This window comes from Pelecanus crispus, chromosome 3, assembly GCF_030463565.1.
Source record: "Pelecanus crispus isolate bPelCri1 chromosome 3, bPelCri1.pri, whole genome shotgun sequence".
Taxonomy (NCBI): Eukaryota; Metazoa; Chordata; class Aves; order Pelecaniformes; family Pelecanidae; genus Pelecanus; species Pelecanus crispus.
The window spans coordinates 59695027-59716779 of NC_134645.1; the positions used below are offsets into that span (position 1 = coordinate 59695027).

Here is a 21753-nt window from a genome sequence, read left to right on the forward strand (position 1 = left end):
ATACTAATTTGTGTGTAAGAATCTGTTAGCTTCAAATACTGTTCAGAGAAATGGTATTACAGTTACTTCAACCTGTCATCTAATGGTATCAACTAGAAGGGAGAAACCAAGTCAGTGCTAATGCTAACATGCAGGAGTGTGGCTGGCTGGTTACACTGTTCAAGGAGCTGAATCTTACATGTATAACAACAAGTAGGTCTGGAAAAACCCAGATCCCCAAGTCCTTGTTAACATGTTTTGCTTTTACTATTCCCTTATTTCAGTGGTGGATACAAATGACAGATTCCTGCGCAAAATAACAGTTGGGCAGGCAAATACAGAGAAAGGATTTGTCCGCCAGGTATGTAAAGGCAGTTAATATACCTCATTCTGGACAGACTTTGCTTTAGAGGCTGAGATGTGTTTCTGCAGTTCTTTCAGCATACTTCTTTGAATTGCAATGCTAACATAGTATTCTTGCAGTGGAACTGATTTTGTTAATGAGTAACAGTCTGAAGTTTCAGAAACAGAAACCAATTCATATTGCACAATGTGTTGAAAGCACTTGAAAAAATTGCCTGTATTAGGGGTTCAACACTGTCATCCTATGAGGATAAAAGGTGCCCTTATGCCCTCATAAGGTTAATTTGTATGATTTTTCTTTGTTAAAGTTCCTCAAACTCTATAGTGTTTATGTAATTTAAATTACACCTAAATTTAATGTTAAAAACCTGGAGGAGGGATGGGTCATGTTTTTGGTCCCATTGGTGAGGACTGGAAATGACCATTAGCTTTTTATTCAGAATTTTCATTTCCCTATCATGCATCTCAGCTTTGGGATCTAAACTGTGAGAACTTTGAGCATGTGCTTCATTTTAATATGTGATCTTGAAGGGATAGTTCAGAAAATGAGCATGTGTGTACTTTTTAGCAGTGTAAAAAGCTAACCTACATTACTGTATGGGAGCTTCTGCAAGTTTATTCACTTCCTGATAAATTCAAAGCCAGACCTTCCCAACACGATCTGAACAACTGTTCCTGGTGTCATGTGGGTAAATCCATTTCTGAAACAATGCAGTGTAGAACAGCAATGCCAGGTGGAACAAACTCATTGTGATGTGGAGTTGCTCCTAATTTGATGAAGATATTGTAATCTAACATTCTGGGTCATGAAATTCATGAAGTTCTGACTATTTTGAGGTGAAGTAAATAGCTACTGTGGTAGAGATAAGGCTTTCATTCATTTTGGAAATCCTGTCTTTAATTTTTCTTTATCATTTCAGACCTCTTCTAGGCTTTGTGCCTAAATAAAGAGACCAAAAAATAGTGCTAATGCTTTTGCTCAATTCATCAGGTAAAACAGTCAAATTGGAGAGAAGAACTTCAAAGAGAAATCATAGAATCATAGAATGGTTTGGATTGGAAGAGACCTTAAAGACCATCTAGTTCCAACCCCTCTGCCATGGGCAGGGGCACCTTCTACTAGACATGCTCGCTTGTTTTGGTTTTAAACACACGAGATAGAGACTTTTCTGTCTATAACTTACAGAAAACTCAATATTAGCTAATACTCATCTCTGATAATGAGCAGGGACTATTTGCTTGGTACAAGTTCCTTCAACAGTTGAGATGTTTTCCTATGTTTAGATTTGTTTCAGTGACTCAGTGTGATTATAAGCTTTAAGCTAGGTTCTGCCGGCCTTATTGTGCAGCATTTTACTACTGTAATTATGCTGCTGGGTTAAAAGTGGGTTGTTTTATTACACAGTACTAGTTGACATATGGCTGTCAAATGTTGCTTCTGTACTGTTTTGGCTAAAATGCCCTTGATGCTTTCAATTTTGATGTGTTGGACTGATGCATATTCATTCACATTTTAACATGGACTTAGTGACTCAAGAAATAGAGAACAGTTGGGAAGACTCATTTCGGAGCCTAGCCAGAGATCCAGAGAAAACAGAACTTCATAGTTAACAGATGCATTTTATAAATATTTGGAGTGATGTTCTAGCACTCTTAAAATCAATGACACCTGTGTGAAATGGCAGAGCACAGCAGGCACAAAAGTCTGCATTTTAATGAACAGGGATGCTGTGGTTTCTAAAGAGTATTACATGACCGATGCCCTTGATCCTGCAATTGAATCCATGTGGGTGGATCCTTTCATCAATAGAGAACTGACTTTACAGCTAAGGTTTCTGTCAGCACTTCGTAGGTGTATAAAGGTTATTAGAGTTAAAATAGCACCTGCTCCCACAGTCTTTTGTGCCTGTTTTTTCAATTAAATATTATGTCACTCTTTGAGCATCTACCTGGGATTGTTTTTCCTGTCCTTTTGGGTTTATACAGAAACAATGATAATAAAACCTTATTTTTTCGTCTCCTGATAAACATCCTGATAAAGTTAGATAATATTCCAGTATATGGGTTGGGCATAGATTTCTCAGGCTTATTTTCTGTCTTACGTATGCTGCAATGACTTACTGGGGACATTTGTAACTTCAGAAAAGAAGTAGCATCAATGTCATTGCAATGCTAACCATGTTCGTTGTGTACCCAGCTATTCTGTTATGTATAGAGCTGCTTCCAGGGAGTACAGAAAATCTGCTTTGTAACTTCAGCATTTCATTTGAATCCCTATGCCAAAAATCTCACAGGATTATTTTTTGTATTCCATGATATGTATCTCTCCCTGTCTGTGCCCAATGCAGAAAAGTGCTCAGGTGTCTTCAGAAGTTTTGACCTAACATGCAGGTACAGAGAGGTCAGCCTGAATAGGGCTGCCCTGGGCTGTAGCTCTCAAGACAGAATCTAAAAGCAGGAACATAGGTTAAAAAAAGGCAGAAGCTGTTAAAGTACTAGACAAATGGATAGGAGTGGTAAGGTGTATGTACAGATTGAACAATTCTCTGTGTACATGCTTAAAAACAGGCAAAGCCCTCAATTTGAACAGATTCATCTGGTATTAGTCAGTATGGGATACGTCTGGTAGAGGTCTGACATAGAAACAGTCTTGGGGCCTTTTTTAAATAGATAGCAGTAGGATGTCAATTACTACATTTTTATATAGACTTTAGTTGTTGAAGGTGGAGAGATTATAAAGAAGCTGTAGTTCTTGTTTGCCCCCAATGTTGCATTCCTATCATGTAATATGTTAATGACTTTGCCTTTCTTCTCTGTTTACGTTCTGACAGCATGTGGCCTGGGTTGTACTAATAGTAAATTAGTACAAATACTGCTAATGTATACTGCAGGCTCTTAAAGACAAGTAAGGACCACAGCTTATGTTGTGCTGAAATACTGCACAGTATGGATGTAAGTCTACAAGAGCAATAGAACTGATGCCACATACAGTTCTTGGGGTTTTTTTTAAGCTTACATATTTGTTCATTTTAAAAAAAAATGGGGGCTGAAGATATATTTTACATTATCATAGGTCAAGCACAAGACCTAGCAGCATAGACTCTAAATTTTGAGTTTATGTAGAAAAAGAATGATCAAATCTAACAAGAATGTTTTTGAAACCAGAATAAAAAACTTTTGGAGAGCATTACAGGAAAAAAAAAAACCCAACCACAATGCTGTGCTCATGCCAGTAAAGCTCAAAACACATATGGTGATTTTCTTTTTTGCTGCAGAAAAAAATTCTTGGTCCTTCAGGGAGATTCTGCTAAGGATAATGTGAGCCAAGGGGCTAAGCACTCTGCAAGACTGGTCCCCAAGTAAATGAGGTGTAACGGAGAACGTTAATGAGGAACTGTAAACAAAGTGTTTCAAGTTACTCTAGTCTGAGTAATTTCAAAAGCTGTGGGTTATAATTTGGAACTTGTTTGAATTTCAGTGTGAGATCTGTCTTTCTTGACTCTATTCCTGGTGATTCCCTGTAAGTATTTGACCTGACTTTGATTTGGTTCATGATTCTCATTTCTATTTTACAGGCTCAGTTTGATATTGCTGTTGCCAGTGAAATTATGGCCATCCTGGCACTTACTACCAGTCTGCAAGACATGAAGGAGAGGCTGGGGAAAATTGTGGTGGCTAATGACAAGAAAGGAGAACCAGTAACAGCAGAGGATTTGGTATGTTCAGTGCTGTAGACCTGTGAATAACCTCTGATGTGCTTGTTTTGCATCTTGAAGCATTAGAAAGGCAGGTGCATGCCAAGGATTTTCCTTTGAACAGCACAGTCAGATATCGAAGAAAGATCATCTTCTGGGCCAAAACTTGCTCACAATGAGAACAAGATGTAGAATTCATTGCTTCAACTCTCTGGTAACATCTGGTTCAGGAAGTCTCTGGTCTCCATAACCTACTTGGATAGCTTTCTGCAATTCTTAAGGCAAACAAATTTGGTGCTGGAGGGAGGCAGAGTGCGGGCTCCTATTTGAGGGAGCTGGTAATATTTGCTACTGTACTTGTAAAGTGTGCTCAGATGTTACAGTGATAGTTACCACATGAATGCTTATACCACTAAAACAGAATGGAAACAAGCTATTCTTAATTCATAGGTTGCTGATAGTGCTTGGGAGAGGGTTATCTCTTCACATTATTAAGACTTTTTCTTCCTTACCTTCATTAGTTAGTTGCTGTTTCCTCATTCCCTACTTCAGCTTCTGAAAGAAGTCAATATGTTCTTCCTTTATATCAAACTCTAGCCCTTATAGCCAGGCTGTGAGTCAGTAAACAGTGGTTGGAAGCTCACACATGTTTGTGTATGGCAGGTTCTGGTACAGCCAGAAGCTACCAGTTAACCCTTGCAATCCAACTGTATGCCAGGAGTAGGCTCACTGTGATTGGCACTAGTTTACTGTAATATTACATTACTTGAATTCTGAAGCCTAATTGCTGAATTAAGTTCATATATTGCAGATTGACAGCACACCCTAAATACAATAAATTTGATAATGCTTTGCTTTTATGCTTTTTTATCATACAAACATATCCTTATAGGAACTGTGATATGTCTTGGAGCCGTGCTTTCATGCCACACTACTGGCAATGACTGCCTGTATCACACAGGCTATGTGTGTTTTTTCCTGTTTGTCCCTTTTATGTGGACATCTGCACAAACTTACTGTGTTTTTAGAATGAGCAGAGTATCCTGCCTTGTCAGCAAAGATAGCAAATCCACAAGCCAGGAATACCTTTAAAGCCTTAATGGATTCCAGTTTAATAAGGAAATGAAAATATTATATCTAGCTTGCCTGGATTTAAGATTGAAATGAAGGTAAGGGTACCAAAATTTCTAAGTACAATCATCATTAAAATTCAAAGCAAATCAGTTACTACCAATTATGCAGGAGACGCAAACTGCATTTAATATTCTAGCTGTTGAAGTTTTGATTTTCCTTTTCAATTGCATAACTTTGTCTTGGCCAAATGGAGGGGGATGGGGAATGAGTTACCTTATAATGCATATGCAAAAACTTTAAAATAATTCAGTGTCAGAATTAAAACTACATTCAGAATACATTAATTTTGATGCTACTTTTGTATGAAGGTACTTCAATGTATTAATATTGCAAAATCCCTGGAAGTGTTCATCCCTGGAAGTGTTCAAAAAATGGGTAGATGTGGCACTTTGGGACATGGTTTAGTCTAGTCTACCCTTGATTGGCTTAGAGTAGACTTGGTAGTGTAGGTTAATGGTTGGACTGGATGATCTTAAAGGTCTTTTCCAACCTAAACGGTTCTATGATTCTATGATTCTAAATACTTAACCTGTCTTCAACCACTTAATACTAATCAGCCTGATGAATTAAAGTAGTTGCTTTTCTGTAGTCTATTTCATCTATAGTTACTCTGTGGAATTATGTTAGGGCTGAAATTATGAAGTCACGCAAAGAACTTCAAAATTTTTCCACTGTGTTCCTGAAATGAAAGGAGAGCTCAGCAAAACCTCTGTTACCAATTCAGTTTTCTTGGCCTTTTTTTAAACAAACTTCCTATGCTTAGCATCTCAGTTGTTTGATAGTGTCGCTTGTGCTGGAAATATGTTTCTAGTTCTTCTTTAAAGCAGTGTTCTATATTATACAATAGAGGAACTGCCCAGAAAAAAAAAAAAAAAAAATCATCACAGTGTCAAGGATGTGTATTATGACCATCTGCAGCTACGCTGCTGCATTCTTCTTCTTCTTCAGGTTCTCTTCTTCATACCATGCACAGGGAGGACTTGGGTGCGTATCATGATTGTCAAGTGCAGAAGCTCCTTCCTCCTTTGTTGTGGAGTGTGATACAAATGAGGATGAGAACTATGGGAAGAATAGGAAGGCGATTTCATGGTTAAGGCAGAAAAGTGCCTTTTTGGAGAGTTGAATTCTGTGTCCATACAAACTGATTCTTACAGTACATGAGGAGTTGTGTGTACCTCAATCTGGCTTGATACCCAGGAGCTAAACAGCTGAAATCTATGGAAAGAGTGAAGCACCATCAAGAACTTTGAACCAGGAGAAACTATTTTATGTTGTCTCGGGTTGAGCATCCAAAATTGGTGAATACTTTTGAGTTTGATCCTTGTGTGTGCCGGTTTCTCTTCTGAAAACAGGACTAATTGCTCATTTCTGCAGACTTATTAATATTGGTGAAGAAGTCAGATGCTGTGGTGTTGGGATTTAAGAGGTGTCGAAAAAGGAAATGAGTAGTGGGGTTTCTTACTAAGATTTCTTTATCAAATTAAATACTGGTTACTTTGTACAAGGGGAGAGCGCTGTACAGACTGGTGCAGACTGTAGATACGGTTACTACGCCCTAGGCTGGAAGGACACTGCACATTGTGGCTAAAGCTTTCTGGGCAGGATGGGGCAAGGCTAAGCATTTACTGATGAGTATCTGTGAACTGTAATTTTCATTTTCCCAAGATTTATATCTTGAGCAAATTTTCAGATGTGGTAAGAGGTTTGATGTGAAGCCATTGTCCACCTGAATTTTCATCCTTCTTTCGAGTCAGGGTCAGAGAGGAGATAAAGCTTAATAGCTCAGAAAGGAAAGATCTCAAGACAACTGAACACAGGAAAACAATATACATGCTTTTCGAATACTCTCCATCCAAGAACAGCTCAATCATTTTGACTTAAATTTTCATAAAATCAAGTTTAAAAGCTTGAATCTGTCATAGCCACTTGACATGGAACATTTTAGCCTGAAGAACTGCAATTGCATATAGTTTTAACAAATTGTAAAGGCAGCTTTATCATGGGAAGTACCACACAACTTGAATAATGGGTGGTGGTCAGTCCTACCTGTCACTTAAAAAAAATTCTGGGGTTCATGTTTTATATATACTACCCAGACTGAATTTATGCAGGTTTAAATGTTTGACAGTAGTCTTTAGTTCATTGGAATCTATGTGAACCAAAACCACAAAACCCTTCTCTGTGATTTGTTTCCAGATGTACACACAATATACTTCACAAAAACACAATTGCTCTTAATTTTTACTTTATATGCAATATATTTATAATAATACAATAGTAAAACCTAAAATACACATTGGCAGATATAAACCAGATGCAGAGGCAGTCTAGGAGTAATAGAAAAAAGATAAATTGAATATTTCATGAATTGGGAGGACTCCTTCCACAAGAGTAATGGATTAAATATCTGTCCTCTGTAATGGAACATACAGAAGTCTTTGCCAAAATGTGGTGCTCATTGTACAGTATTTTGAAGACTGAATTGCTTTCTGGCTTTTACAGTGTAGTAGAATTTTGATGGACACATGCCATATCTTTGTGTGAAATTAAATGGGTATGTATGGCCTAAATCAGTATTTCAGCAGCTATGAAAAATATTAAATAAATATGTCACTATTTTTTTTAAATAAGACTTCTTCTTAGCTTACTTTCTGTGCCATGCTGTTAGATTTCAATAATTCCAGGACCAAAAAAAATAACTTCATATTTACTTTTATAAATGATCTGTCAGCTGAATATATTTTGTTCTCTGATTCATGAAAAACATTGTGTACATACTTCACTTTAAACACAAGTGGTTCCAGTTATCAGCTTATGGTTTAGGGTTTAGTTTTTTACAGAACTGATGTTGCAGAAAAATATTATCATTTTGTTAGAGACTATAGTTTTAAATGAAGGGAAGTTACAAGTACTTCATTATTTTTCTTATCAAGAAAAGGGTTTTTCTCTGCCTTTCAGTCTGTGTAACTCTTATTCATTTCACAGTAGTTACTCTCAATCACCTTCCTTGTCATCTAATGCTGGCTTTCATTTCAACTCTTGCTAGACTTCAGAGACTGCTCCGCTGGAAGTTGCTTTGAAAGTATTTTGGGTTTTCATCCAAGTTTGCCTTTTCTGTGTCACGTGTGTAATTTATTTTGCACTCTATGATCTTTGCTGTCCTGGGGAGCATACCTCCCCTGATGGCTGGTGGATAGATGGAAGGGGTATTATTTTCAGAAGTACTTGGGATCAGTTCTAGGAGGCAACCCAGGAGAGTTGGGTGTCCATATACATTTGATTTGGAGTCCTACTTCTTTCTTCTGACAGTGAGTTAGGGGAAACCTAATGAACCTTGGGCTCTCACACACTTAATTGGTGTGTATCAGAAAGCAAAGGAGACAGGATTTGAGACATTGTTGTCTAGGAGGGGAGAAAAAGGTGTCCTGGTTTTGTTTTAGTTTTTATTTCTCTCCCAAAGCCTTCTTTCCACTCAACATGGCTTGGGTCAGCAAATAGCTGTTTGCCTGCTTACATTGAATGAGCTGGTGGTCTCATCCAGCATGAAGTAGACAAAGGAAACCCCTAATCGGGATGGCTGCAGTTGGCATGAGTTAACACTTGTCAGTCCTTGGGCAGGTTTCTAAAGAAGAGCATTAGGGCTGATCTGTGGCTGTTCAGGTAGCTAACCTTGCCGTTGACCAGTTGGAAGATGTGATGTGAAGTTTTCCATTTGACTTTTTTTCCTTCAGGAAGTTGACTAGCTATTGCAATTGCCTTTTACGTGGTAAGACTGTCAACTGTCTCAGTGTTCATGTGCTGAAAATTATCAGCAGCTGTTTCTCTTTCAGCATAATGATGAATAGCTTATGCTATATTATGATGGAAAAACTGGGATACAGGGAGAAAACGTGAAATTAACCAACCTTTTCCTTCAGATGTTTCTGTTACCTATTGCCTCCTAACTAGTGTGTGTGCATGCTTCTGCTTTCCGTGAGACAGAAGACAAACAACTTAACTAGCTGTTACAGTTTTGTGTTGCTGGCAACTAGTGACGAGCATCATTTCCTTCAGCTGGGGGTGGAAGTGGAAGAACTGTGCTTTTGGTCTGAGAAATTCTGTCCCAGCTGGCTGCTAAATTGTTCAAACAGCAGGAAAACAACAGGCTTATAGATCTATTCAATAAGTATATTGCACACTCTGATTTTTTTTTTTTTTAATTAATTCAAATTCTGTACTGTGATTATCAGGAAAAAGAATATATTTGTTTTGATAAATTACTAGGATTAAAAAGTGGGGCTTAATGAAGAAATTGCTAGGATTGAAGTTTGTTTGATTTCCTTTTAAATTGTTAGAGCTGGGACTGGGTATTCACTATTTTATTTTGTGAGTGCTTCAGATTTGGAAGTGAATCAAGTCAGCTTTATAAAGCAAACTGTTGTATTGAACAGATTTAAAAATTAATATCCTAAGAAATACACCCACTTTAGAAAGACTTTTACAAATTACTAACATACAAGAAATCAAAGGCTGTAGCAGTGGCAGTTATTTTTACGTGGTTGTAAAAAGAAAACTCATTTATGGATAAAATATTGAAGTTACATTTTATTCTAAAAGCAGAAAATTTTATGGGGTACTGGATAAATGAACCTTTATGAAATACTGTTTGTTGCAATTTTTTTCTGCATTTTTACGTTGTCTATCTAAAATAAGTAAATTATAATCTTACCAGTTAAAGCAATCTGTAGCTATAAAGGAGCCTGTGGAAGTGAAAACCAACAATAATTTAATTTCTCTTTTTAATATATTTTCCTTTTCCCTGTATTTAGGCTATCAGCTTCGGATTCAAATGAGAGTAGTTGGGTATATGTACAACATAGCACCAGGCTGCTTCTATGGTGGTAGTGGAGCCTCAGCCATTCTGGCAGAGAGCTGGCACGCTGGTGTTTCCTTGCATTTTGATTCTAACTTCTAAAATTAACATATCAAGAAACTAAAATTTATTGTTTACTAATTCAGAAGAGGGAAAACTATATTGTTTTGCTACCAGTTTCTCTTATTACCTCTTTGTGGGTCTATTGGGACATGTAGATAGTGGAGGTTTACAAAATGCAAAGAGTGAAGAAACATCTTTCCCTCCTCTTTTTCCTTTCCTTCATTCTCCCCCAAGGAAACACTTGCTATGCTTTAGTAGAAACCAGTTTTACTATTTTGGTTTCAATCCATTTTTATCCGAGGCATATATTCTGCTTCATTTTCCTCTGAAGTCTATATTCAGGTGTGATGCTCAGAAAGGAGAAACTTGAATTTGTATAAAATACTGTATTTATGTAATGAGAGACTTTTATGTCTGTCATCTGTCTGTCATTCTAATTTTCACAGAGAGTTCGATTGTTCAAACAATCAAATGAGCCACTGCTTATAACACTGCTGCATTTTTTTTCTATCCATGATCTAGTTCTTTCAAAACAAAATGCATTTTCTTCTCAAAATCAAAGTAATTTAGGAATAAATTGAAATATATGCTTGTGGTTTCTAGGTAGCACTCTGCATATAGTTTGATAGTGCTGTGCACACTCTATAGCCAGTTTTTTTCTGAAATGGGCATTGGATTTTAGTGTAGAGGGTTGTCATGACTTTCTCTTATTTTAAATTCAGTCAGTGTGAAATTTAAACTTAATAGCCAGGAAAATTTTTAGGGAGGAGTAAGATTTTTTTACAACTGATATGCAGCAATTCATACAGCCTCTTTTGTCATCATCACAGTAAGGCACCTTAATGTTTAATCTCATGATGTATTCATTATCTACTCCTAGTCAACTCTGTGCCTGCTTTCATGCTGTGCCTATTACATATATGCTTGTACAAGTCTTGAAAAATACCCTTTCTGGTTGTTGCTATCTATTGGTTCACGCTATTGATTCTGTCATGAAAGAAATACATCTGTCATTTCTTTAGGCAGTTTTAGCAAGTTGTTGCCTTCTTGCTTCCTCAGGTCTCAGTGGCCTTTGCTTCCACTTTGTCTTTTGTTCCCATGAACATCCTCATGCTGATCACTTAATAACTCTGTTTCTGGTGGAAGAATATTTACCTACTGCCTTTTAAGTGTATTCAGAGCAAAATCGTTACTATTTCTGGCACACTCTGTAAATACAGGATGTTAGAAGTCTTGAGGTAACATCTAAATAAATTCTTTATGCAACACTATAACATTGCTTATCCATTATGGTTTATGAGCACGCTTTCTTTTTCTCCTTTGATGTGTAAGGTTTTTTCCCCTAACTGTAAGCTTAACTCAGAGATATTGCACCTTAGAACTGACTTCCTTAAAATGTGGACTTTTTTGTTTTTTAGGGAGTAACAGGTGCTTTGGCAGTTTTGATGAAAGATGCAATTAAGCCCACACTAATGCAGACATTAGAGGTGAGTATGGTTTATGATGCCTGCCCTTCACCGGCTTTCAAATTCCATGCTGTGCTTGTCGTGCTTCCCTCCAGCGACCGCACTTAACTTTCAAGGTTCAAGCCAGGGTCAAATCCATAAAGGCATTTTAGCAAATGTTCATTTGTGTATGTTAACTAATCAACTCTATCTACATTTATACCTTTTTGGTGGTTCTTTTTTTTTCCTTTCTTTGAGACTCTGGCTTTAGTCATAATTTTGCCTAGTGTTGCAAACAAGCTGCAGTGCACTGTTGAACTGTTCCTGAGCACTCTGGAAGGCAGGCTGGGCTTCCAAGTAATAGACTTCCTTCTGTTTCCCATCTTGCTCTTCTAGGGAAGTTTCCTTTTTATGCATTTCCTTTATATGTATGTTCCCATGATGATTCCCAGAGCCCAGCACTTTGAGTAGAAAGTAGGTGCTTCGCTGAGGCCATTCTATTCTGAATTACAGTTTGTGCCATTCAGAAACATAGGAGGGTCCTTTTGCCTGTTTACACTTTTTCAAAAGATGGCTCCCAGCCACCCTGTCTTGTCATAGTGCCTTCAGGGACTAAATGAAGCTTTGCTGGCCTATGAGAGGAATGTTTTACAGTTACCCTAGTGAGCTTTCTTCCAACAGCTCAAAGAATGCAGAATTAGTATGACCTAACTTTGTGACTGGGCAGTCTGGTATTCCTTTTTCAATAGTAAGCTGAATGATGAGCAATATTCATGGGGAGAGGGAGGGAGAAAAATGGGAAAATAATGAAGCTGTTTTGAAAACAGATGCATCTGGAGAAAAATTAATGTATATTGTTGAAAATTTGACCACCAAAATTACATAGCTGAAATATTTCACATGAGTTCCTGGTATGGTGAAAAGTTGGAAGAATGTAGAAAGATACCAGTGCAATCCCCAGTTGGTAAAAATGTCTCATTTTCTACAGCATGTCAAAGTGATAACTACATTTTTGCTTTTGTGTTCGGATGGGGACAGCTTCCTACTCTCAGGGAATATTAGAAAAATACAGTTTCAGTCTATGTTATTTTACTATAGCCATCTTAATTATTTTCTCCTGCAAAGAACATTCGTTCTTTCATGTGGCTGTGTGAAGAATATATGTTTGTGTCAGAATGTAATACAACATCCAATAGCAGAAACTGCAGGTCACATAGGATCAAGAATGTCATGGCCAGAACTGTGTATTAAATCACCACTTGGATAACATTGCGTGTGTTAAGCATCAGTGACAAGGTAGTTTGGATTCTGAGTGTTTAGTCTGCGTCACTCTATTTGCACTTCACATTTCTGTTAGAAAATAATGTGGTTTTGTTGTAGTGTTCTAAAAGGCAATTATACATGTCAGAAGACTTTCTTTTGATCGATAGGCATTTGGTTCTGGGACTTGCATGCTTTTTTTTTTCTACTGCATTTCTTTATATTCACATTTCTATGCAATAAAATTCCTGCCTTTTATGTGGTATTCTTTTCTAGTCTAATCTTTGCTATGGCTGAAACATCTGCCAACTTTCATCAAACACTATGGCTTGTGGGGAGGACCCTGACCGCAGTACCCAAGGATATTTTCCCCCCAAATTCTTACAAAGTTATTTTTAAAACAGCAAACTAAAGCAGTTCAGAAGGCTGCTTCATGCTCCCCTCCTGCCATTTGAGTCTCAAAACCACTTTTGTCACCCTTTGAATACCTGGTGGCTTGCAGGCTAATACACGTCACCTGTCCAAGAATGGAAATCTCCAGCTTATCTAAATCTTTTCCAAGATAGTGCTGTGCTTTGGCTGATGTGTGCCTTTTGGACTGTGTCATTGCTCTTGTGTAGAGGTGCAATGGCCTACTCTGTTATTGCCCATGTTGTTGTTGCTGTTCTTGAGCCTCAAGCTTGTGTCATGTCCCATTTTATGAATAAATACCTTTCATTCTTTTTAATTATTTGTGTTAATAGCTTTAAGAGGTGCTAATTTTAATAGCTTCAGTTTTTCCAAAGAAAGGGAGGAAGGGGAACAAGAAAGATATTTTGCCCTGCACACTTGAATGTAGCGCAGTGATCCACTTGTGAGTTTAGAGCCCTCCAGCATGATAAATTTTAAAACAAGCTAATCCTAATGGACCCTGAGGTGGTGGATGTAATAACGTTTCGTCTGCTATAGGGAACAACATATTTCTGATGAGTGTGTGAATTGCAAGTCTTTCTTCTTGCAAACTAAAAAAGAGGAGAACTGAAGCCTAAATTACACTTGAAATAATCCTAATAAGTAGCGTCCAAAAGACAAGGGACCTCTTAAGTTTCCAAAGAGGCTACCAGTAGTAATTGAGCAACATAGTCCTAATCCCCTCAGGGAGAACAAGTTCTCAATACAACTGTAGAGACCTTTAGCAACAGCACCACGACTTGACAACAGTAACATCAGAAATGATCCTGTGACAAGGACAACCAGTAAAACCCACAATAATATGATTAAACAGAACACAAATGCAGCTCAGACTGTGCTGTGGACCTGTCCTGCAAGTAGGGATGAAACTGTTCCCCAAAGCAGGTCTTCCAGATGACTTTGGTATTGGGGAATGGCAAAAAGACTGCCTGAGGAGGTGGAGCAGGAGACCACCTGGGTGACTTCCAGCTGGTACTGGCTGTTAATTTGGCATAATTTGTAAGTGGTAATGTCTGTGGTTAGCAGCAGCTGAAAGTAACCATTGCAGGGGTAGCTGCACTCCTCTGTGATCTGGCGAAGAGCCTGTAGATGGGTATCGTGTTAAGCTGTGGAGGTCTGAGGGGTTGCTTCTAAGGTGCTATGAAAGGGAAGAAAACGACCTACTGGGCAGATTTGCACCAGCTTTATATAGGCATCTGCATGCACTGGATAAGAGGTTTAGAAGTTCATAAATCAAAAAATGACCAAATGCCAGTCCTGTGTGGAACCGAACTGACAAATTGTGTCAGTGCTTTTTTTCATATGTGAATTGATGTGTGTATTTTAATTTGCTGGGTTTTAAAGTGGTTTCTTGGTGGGTTGATTTCCATCACAACCCTGCTACTCTGTCACCAGCAATGCCACCTCAAGGCATTAGTGATTGATGGTGTTTCATATGCAGGAATGACAGTAAAATCTCAAAATGGGAAAAATGGGGCACACCACCTACAATAACTGTAGGCTTCAGTAGAACTTATATCCAGTGCTGTAGAATTGAGATGACTTTGTTTGAAATGTACATAATGCTTTCATAGTGTTTATCTATGTTTGTCATGACAGATTTGTTCCCTTGTGAACTGATCCCTTAATGTTTAGCATTTATTTATACCATGCGTAACAGAGCAGCTGCTCTATGGGACAAGTCTTTGTAGTTGCAGGCTGGCTGCTCTGGGATGGTCTGCTTGTGTTACATTTAAATTGCCACTCACAGTAAAGATGAGGGGAGGATGGTAATAAAAATTATAAATATCCATCTAGCAGCCAGATAACTTCAGATATTTATTGACATTCTGGGTTTATTTTCTGTCCCTTAAACTTGGATATTAAAATTTCCTGTACTGAAAACAGTCAGCAGAATGCATCCCTGTGCCACTGTTTGTTCCTCAATATAGTTTATTAAGAGTGTAAAATATAGTTTATTAAGAGTGTAACGAAAATAAGTGGCACTCTGCAGAGTGGGATGGATGGGCTGACACAGAGTTACTGAGGCTGGCCCGAGAAGCGATTGTTGTCCCTGTTCCGGGCTGTGCCTGAGGCTCCCAAGGTCTGCTGGAGTTCACTCCCTTCAGTACCTAGACTGTATTTTTCTTCCAGGATTGCCCTTGTAAAAAGACCATTCAAATATCTCATCCTTTTCTTCTTGTGGATTTCAGAGCTCCAGGGGAGCATCTGTCCATGCCAGTGGTTTAGTAGTATGTTTGGATTTCAAGTTAGTGTCAGGGGGACTCTTGGCTGCAGATATTCTGGATATTGGACCCCACAATCTGAATTTCCTTCCCATACATGTTGTGTGGATGAACTCTTGGAAGCGCAATTGCACAGGGAATGTTGTGGGAGACCTTCTGGCCCCTTCTCTGCATAGCTGCCACAGCATGGGCTGGGCTGCCCTCATCATCTGTGTTTGTGCTTCTGTACATCACACCTGCCCATGTATGCGCTGGGCTCTAACGAGAACAGCCCTGTAGTTGCTTGCCACAAGAAATGAAGGGCTTGGAAGAGTAGAATTAAACTTAGTGAGTAATACAACACAGATCAGAATAAATCCTGTGGATTTCAGTGTGGTAGCTGAAAACTGCAGTCTTATTTATTTGAATGCCAGAAGGGTAAATACTGGGTTAAAGTAAAAGTAAAACTTAAGGAAGTAAAACTTAAATGTAGGTTGGTGGAAGTGGTTTGCATTTTAATTTGTATAAGTTATAAGCTCTTTGGGATAGGTGTAATCTTTTATTTTGCACAGCATCTTCCCATTAGATAGATGTCTAAATACTATAAGAAGCTTTGAAGATGTACATAGTTCAAGTTAAATTTTTTGTGTAAATACGTAAAACGCCAATTGATATTGCAGTATGTGGTCATTAGCAGAGAGAAAACAAGAAAAATAAATCCTAAGTAAACACTATGAAGACAGTGTTGTTATGATGATAATAATGTGCATCACTCCTTTTGGTACAGGGCATGATTTCTAGTTTATTTACTTTTTCTGCTCCAGTTCCACTGTTTCTTCTTTACCATGTATGAGGCAGCGTTGTCTTTGGGTTGTAGCTTAATTGTCTAGTTTTTTGGAGAATATCCCCTGCCCATATGTATGCATATTCTCCTTTTCCGCTCGTGATTAAAAAAAAAAAAAAAACCAACCCAAAACTGTTTTATTAGAACAAACCTGAAGTTTGATGTGCGAGTGGATAAAAAGTTACTTGTCTTTGCTCTGAACAAAACAATTAATTATGTATAATTATTTCTGGAGGAAGCAATAAAAACAGATGCTTGTGGTTGATGTATTTTATATGATATATATTCAGCGTTACTGAAACAGGAAAATCTGTTTTCTATAGCAGCAAGTATTCCACTACTGTAATCCAGTTGTTCTGGTGTTTTATGGAAAACACAAAAATTTTTGTCTATGTAGGTTGTTTTCTTATGACACTGCGCAGGGGGAGGGAGCAACCAGCTTTTATTATATGGTTAATAGTTTCCAAGTTGTGGTTCATGGGGCTGTTGGATGTGGCTTGCAGCTGACCCATGGAACACTGTCCTCCTTAATTGGTGCTTCTGGTCAAAAATTGCAGAAGATTGCCCAGTAGCTTGCCTGAAATTTTGAGGGTTGGCAGTAGCTCCTAATACAGAATGTGTGAAGAACATTGATGACGATAATCTGAAGTTGTCTGCTTACCTCTTCTTTAACCAGCTAGGTTTTTAAAAGCATTAACACAACAGTGGGGATTTGTTTGCTGAAGTATTTTATAGTGAGACAGCTGAAGGGACATCCTTCCATTTGATTGTGTATTCTGACTTGGAGAAAAGATAGCAGTTAATAGATCTCTCCTAATCCTAATCACTTTCTGTAGATGCTAATTTTCTAATTTCTCCCTTTGTTGTGATGCCTGCCAAAAAAGTAAGAAGGAAGCTGAGATTTGCTTGCTATCTGACAAATTTCCCTATGCTACTACTTTGTTAACTCCTTGCCTATCCTTTTGCTGTTTTAGATTGCTCCCTGCTACAGAGTCGACTTTCCTCATGTGTTTGTATGGTGTCTAGCGTAGGGGAATTTGGCTCTGCACTCAGGGCTCCAAGGCATTTGGCCAGCAGTGGTGAATGCTTTTTCCATTTTATATCAGCATCCCCACTGCACCCCAGCCATGTCCCTTGCCTTCTCCCTCTCCAGCTCCTTAACCGTTGACTCTGGTCCCTCATTGCTTCCACTGGCTACTTTGCCTGCACAGGAATGGCAATTACAGTCAATGAGGAAAACAGGGGCAGTAAGGGATGGAGTAGAGCAGGAGCTGGGCTCTATTTGTCCACCATCTGCAGGGATGCACTTAGTGCTGATTGTAGTACGTGTGCTAGAATAACATGCCACATCATTAGGACAGTGGAAATATGAAACATTAGTAGAAGGTTGGGTGAGAAGTTGCATAAGTTACCTGCAGGTTGCACTGCTGTCTGTTACCTTCCTGTGAATTCCGAAGCAGGTTCTGACATCTAGGCCAGTCAGTGAATGGGATCTCAAGCACCTGAGATGTACCTAACCCCCCTGAATTATCAAACAGTGCTTATTCGTCATATGTGCTCTTGATTTATTTATAATCTTGATTAGTCTGCAAGAGTATTGAGCTTGTGTTCTTACCTATCCATTTAATTAATTATATATTTTTTATCATTCAGGGAACACCAGTATTTGTTCACGCTGGACCTTTTGCTAACATTGCACATGGAAATTCTTCTGTTTTGGCAGATAAAATTGCCCTTAAATTAGTTGGAGAGAAAGGATTTGTAGGTAAGTATTTTCTTTATTATATTATGGTTTGTTGGTAAGTTGGCAAACAGTGATGTAAGTGAACAGATAAAATAGCAATGAAAGGTAAGAATGCTACTTCATTTTATGCTAATATTAATCTTATAGTAGCATATAATAAATTATATGCTTATAATAAATAATCTTAAAGTGAATGTGTAAAAACCCCAAATCACTACTACTCTCACTCTGCCCTTTGTCTCAAGTGTTCCTTGTTCCTTCCTCAAACCATGTTTGAGATTCCACAAGATGGCTGAACCAGTTAAATGACCGGATTGCATTGAAAGAAGTCCTGTGTAGTTCGTTGTATTAGTATTCATCTGACTTCTCATGATAAATGGACAGAAGCCATTCCCTTTTCCTGCTGAATTATTTCTCTGCCAATTCGACAAACTCAGCCAAATCAGGGGTCAGCTGTCCCTGAGCCAGTACAGAGGAACAGCAGAGGGAAGGTGGTAGAAGAAAGAGTAAGACTGCCTTATTTTGGTGGCGGTGAGCCATTAGGTTGGTCCAGCTGCATTGTAAAACCTCACCATGAGGCCCTCATGTTCCGCTGAAAGCGTGTGGGTGGGCAGACTCTTTTTATGTTAAGAATTCAGCCTGCACAAGCAACAATAGACACGTAGAACTTACAGTCACAGGCAAGATAAACTTGTGGCTGAATGGTGAACTAGTTTTTTATAAAAATTGTTGTGTGTGTTTAAACTTTAGAATTAATAAAATGAAAGGGGTGTTGCTACTTTGCAGTAGTAATGCTTTTGCACTGCTGCAGGCATTCTCTTCTGTGTCCTAAACACCCAGGTTGGCTAACATTAATCCTAAAGTTGAACTTTGAGTACCTGTGGAACAATGCTCTTGAAAAGGTGCAGTAATGTGAAACATGAAGTTTCTTATGCTAGCGCCCTTAAACTAGCAGAGAAACACATATGTATATGTTTATGTCATACCTACATATTGCTGTAAATTACATAAAGAGAACCAAATTGCTTGCAAGTACTGTTTCTATTTAAATTCACTGGTAATTGTAGAAAGGATGAGGGAGTTGTTTGCGTTGTTATAGAATGTATATACTTTTTGTTATGATACAGAGCAACCTATATATTTACAGATAGAGAATAGAAAGGTTTCTTACACAAAGTTGTTGACTAGTGAACAAGAAGATAGAGGGATATCTTCTTAAAGAAATCTTAAAAAGTAACAAAAATTAATACCATTAAAAATATAGGATTGAAACCTGTTGTAGATCATACTGACTTTGAAAGAAAACCTAAAGAAATATGTCACTTTGGTGTTCTCTGAATAAGAACAAAAAGGTTGAACATGTAGAAATTCTATTTAGGTGTATTCCACTATCTTGATGGCTTTCTTCTTTTTAAAGAATATTTGTTGATTTTCTGTTTTCTCATTTTTGCTTGTTCATCTTTGTAGAAGTAAGTTTCTGATCTCCCCAAGCATTCTGTACCTAGAAGAAATGTTCTCCATCCTTTTTTTTTTTTTTTTTTTTTTTAAATGGAGCAGCAAGGTGCACACAATGATTTTTAGATCCTTGTTAGGGTAGTATTAACAGCATTAGTTCCTAGAGTCAGTTTTGCTAACCTCTGCGCTTCTGATTCAATATAGTTTGCAAAGATTGTTGGACATTTGCATATTTTGTTAGCAAGAGCATTCTTGGAAAAGTTTGATGCAGTATTCTGGAAAAGTTTGACTCGGTGTTCCGTTCTCACTTCTTATGGTTAGGTAGATGCTTAGGTTAGGGAAGGGAAATGCTGACCTCTGTAAGAAAAAAAAGCATTGCTGGTAAGGTGGTGAAACATGAGGTTTTCAAGGTAGTCTGGGCATGTGTTGTGTGTTTGTGTTTCCTTTTTAAAATGCATGATCATGTCAAGGAGGAGGGTTGTTTTCTCCAGTGTTACTGTTGTATGGCTAAAGCATCTGTTCATTTCCCTCTAATAATCAAACATCCATTCAAAGTAAGAACATTTTGCATTCTGAATACATTTATTTAATGATAATAGAATCAGTATTTCATTAAGCCACGTTTGTTGTTATATGGCTTTGTGGAATGAAGAGCAAAAGCGTGTAGGGTAGCTAACATTTTTCCATAGGCTGGGCGAAGTGACTTTGTTTCTGCAGTGAGCAATCTTTTCAAGTGGGAAGTCTGCTGTATCATCCATAGGTTGGCAGCAGTCTTGATCCAGGTTTTGGAGCCTGAAAAGTATCACCTTGGGTTTGGATTTCCGTCCATTTAGTGCTTCCCTCAGGCACTGAGAGCATATCCTTGTATTTCATGCTTTCCTTTGGTCTTACCCACCTGTTTGTCTTTAACAGTCTTGTTTGCTTTGTTCGTCTTTGGCCCCAGATTCTCTGTTGGGAGACGAAGTGGTGTAGCTGCAATAGAGGAAAACTTTTGTGTGTTGCCAGCTAAAGGCTCTTGTTAAGATTTTATTCTACAGAACACAAATCCCCGTGAAACTGGCTTCAAACTGAGACTGCCTTTGCTCTGTTGAGCAAAGAACTTCAGCATGGTTTTTAGATCCTTGTTAGATTATTAAAAGCAACAGTTCCTAGAGTGGCCTACTTAAATAAACTTTGCAGGTAGTCACAAGTGTAAATGGTTATTCTAATGGTTGTAATTACTGTAAGCTGTATGTTTAAAAAAAAATGTTGTTTCTGGTAACGAGTCAGAGCACATGGGCAGAGACTACATGTAGCACTTGCTGGTTTACTAAATACTGTCCTATTGTACCCTACACAACAGAAGTCTAAAAAGTGTGCATCAGTCCACATTGAGGTTGCATCCATACAGGCAGAGAGCCCAATGCCTTGTGAAATGACACAGCAAAGCAGTTACCAAGAAACTCCACTGCATTCTGCTCGGTGTTGTGTGTGCCTGAACCCCGTACTGTACCATTGAAACTGGGTGGAGAAAGCTGATCCTGTAGTTAATTCAGACAGTAGGAATGCAGGACAGCTATGTTGCAGTTCTTTAACTAGCTGAACAAATTTAGTTACTCACTCTTGTAACTAAAAGTAAAAATTTTCACTACTCCATGTTTCTCTTTTGCCACTGTTCTTATGCAGTTCCAGTTCATCCTTTCCTCGCATTGGATCTGACGCTCATTAGATTCTTGTATGAGCGATTGCAGTTCATGTTTTGCCATGTAGGTTAGTTGCACAAGCTCATGGAAGAGTCCAAGAGGCGCTGGAAATAGTGTAAGGTAAGTGGCAGAACTGCGTGGCTGGGAGAGGTGTTTTAGGGACCATGAGCTATGAGATTGGCTCTCAGCCTTGTGCAGCTGCATCCAAAGCAGGAACATAAGAAATCTGTGACAGGGTCTGCAATTAAATTAATTTTCTGTATAGTAGAATAAATATCTTAATGTGTGTATACTAGCTCACTCACTGTGAGATGGGATGATGATATATATAATATATATAATATTTATATATTATTTTATATATTTAGTTTAGATGTGTATTAATTTTATATATTTATTATTTTATTTATGTATTTATTATTTTATTTTTTATTTAAGCCATAGTTATTTTAGAGCAGAACCTGCTGCTAAGTGCGTAGTCAGTACTGAGAAGAATTAGCATGGCCTGAACTTGCTCTACCATTTCACAAATGTAGATATTTTTTATTTTCTGTCCTGGCTTAAGCAGCCTCCTTCCTCCAGC

The 21753-nt window shown here is 38.1% G+C and overlaps 1 protein-coding gene across 2 annotated transcripts in view; it reads left to right on the top strand.

The window, feature by feature from the left end:
- Positions 1-21753, top strand: part of MTHFD1L (methylenetetrahydrofolate dehydrogenase (NADP+ dependent) 1 like) — a 161423-nt gene that overhangs the window by 51279 nt on the left and 88391 nt on the right. For both annotated transcript variants that reach the window (XM_075706905.1, XM_075706906.1), the window contains 4 exons: positions 264-340; positions 3918-4058; positions 11505-11573; positions 17943-18054. In XM_075706905.1, coding sequence (XP_075563020.1) covers positions 264-340; positions 3918-4058; positions 11505-11573; positions 17943-18054 — 399 coding nt within the window. The remainder of the gene's footprint in view (positions 1-263; positions 341-3917; positions 4059-11504; positions 11574-17942; positions 18055-21753) is intronic.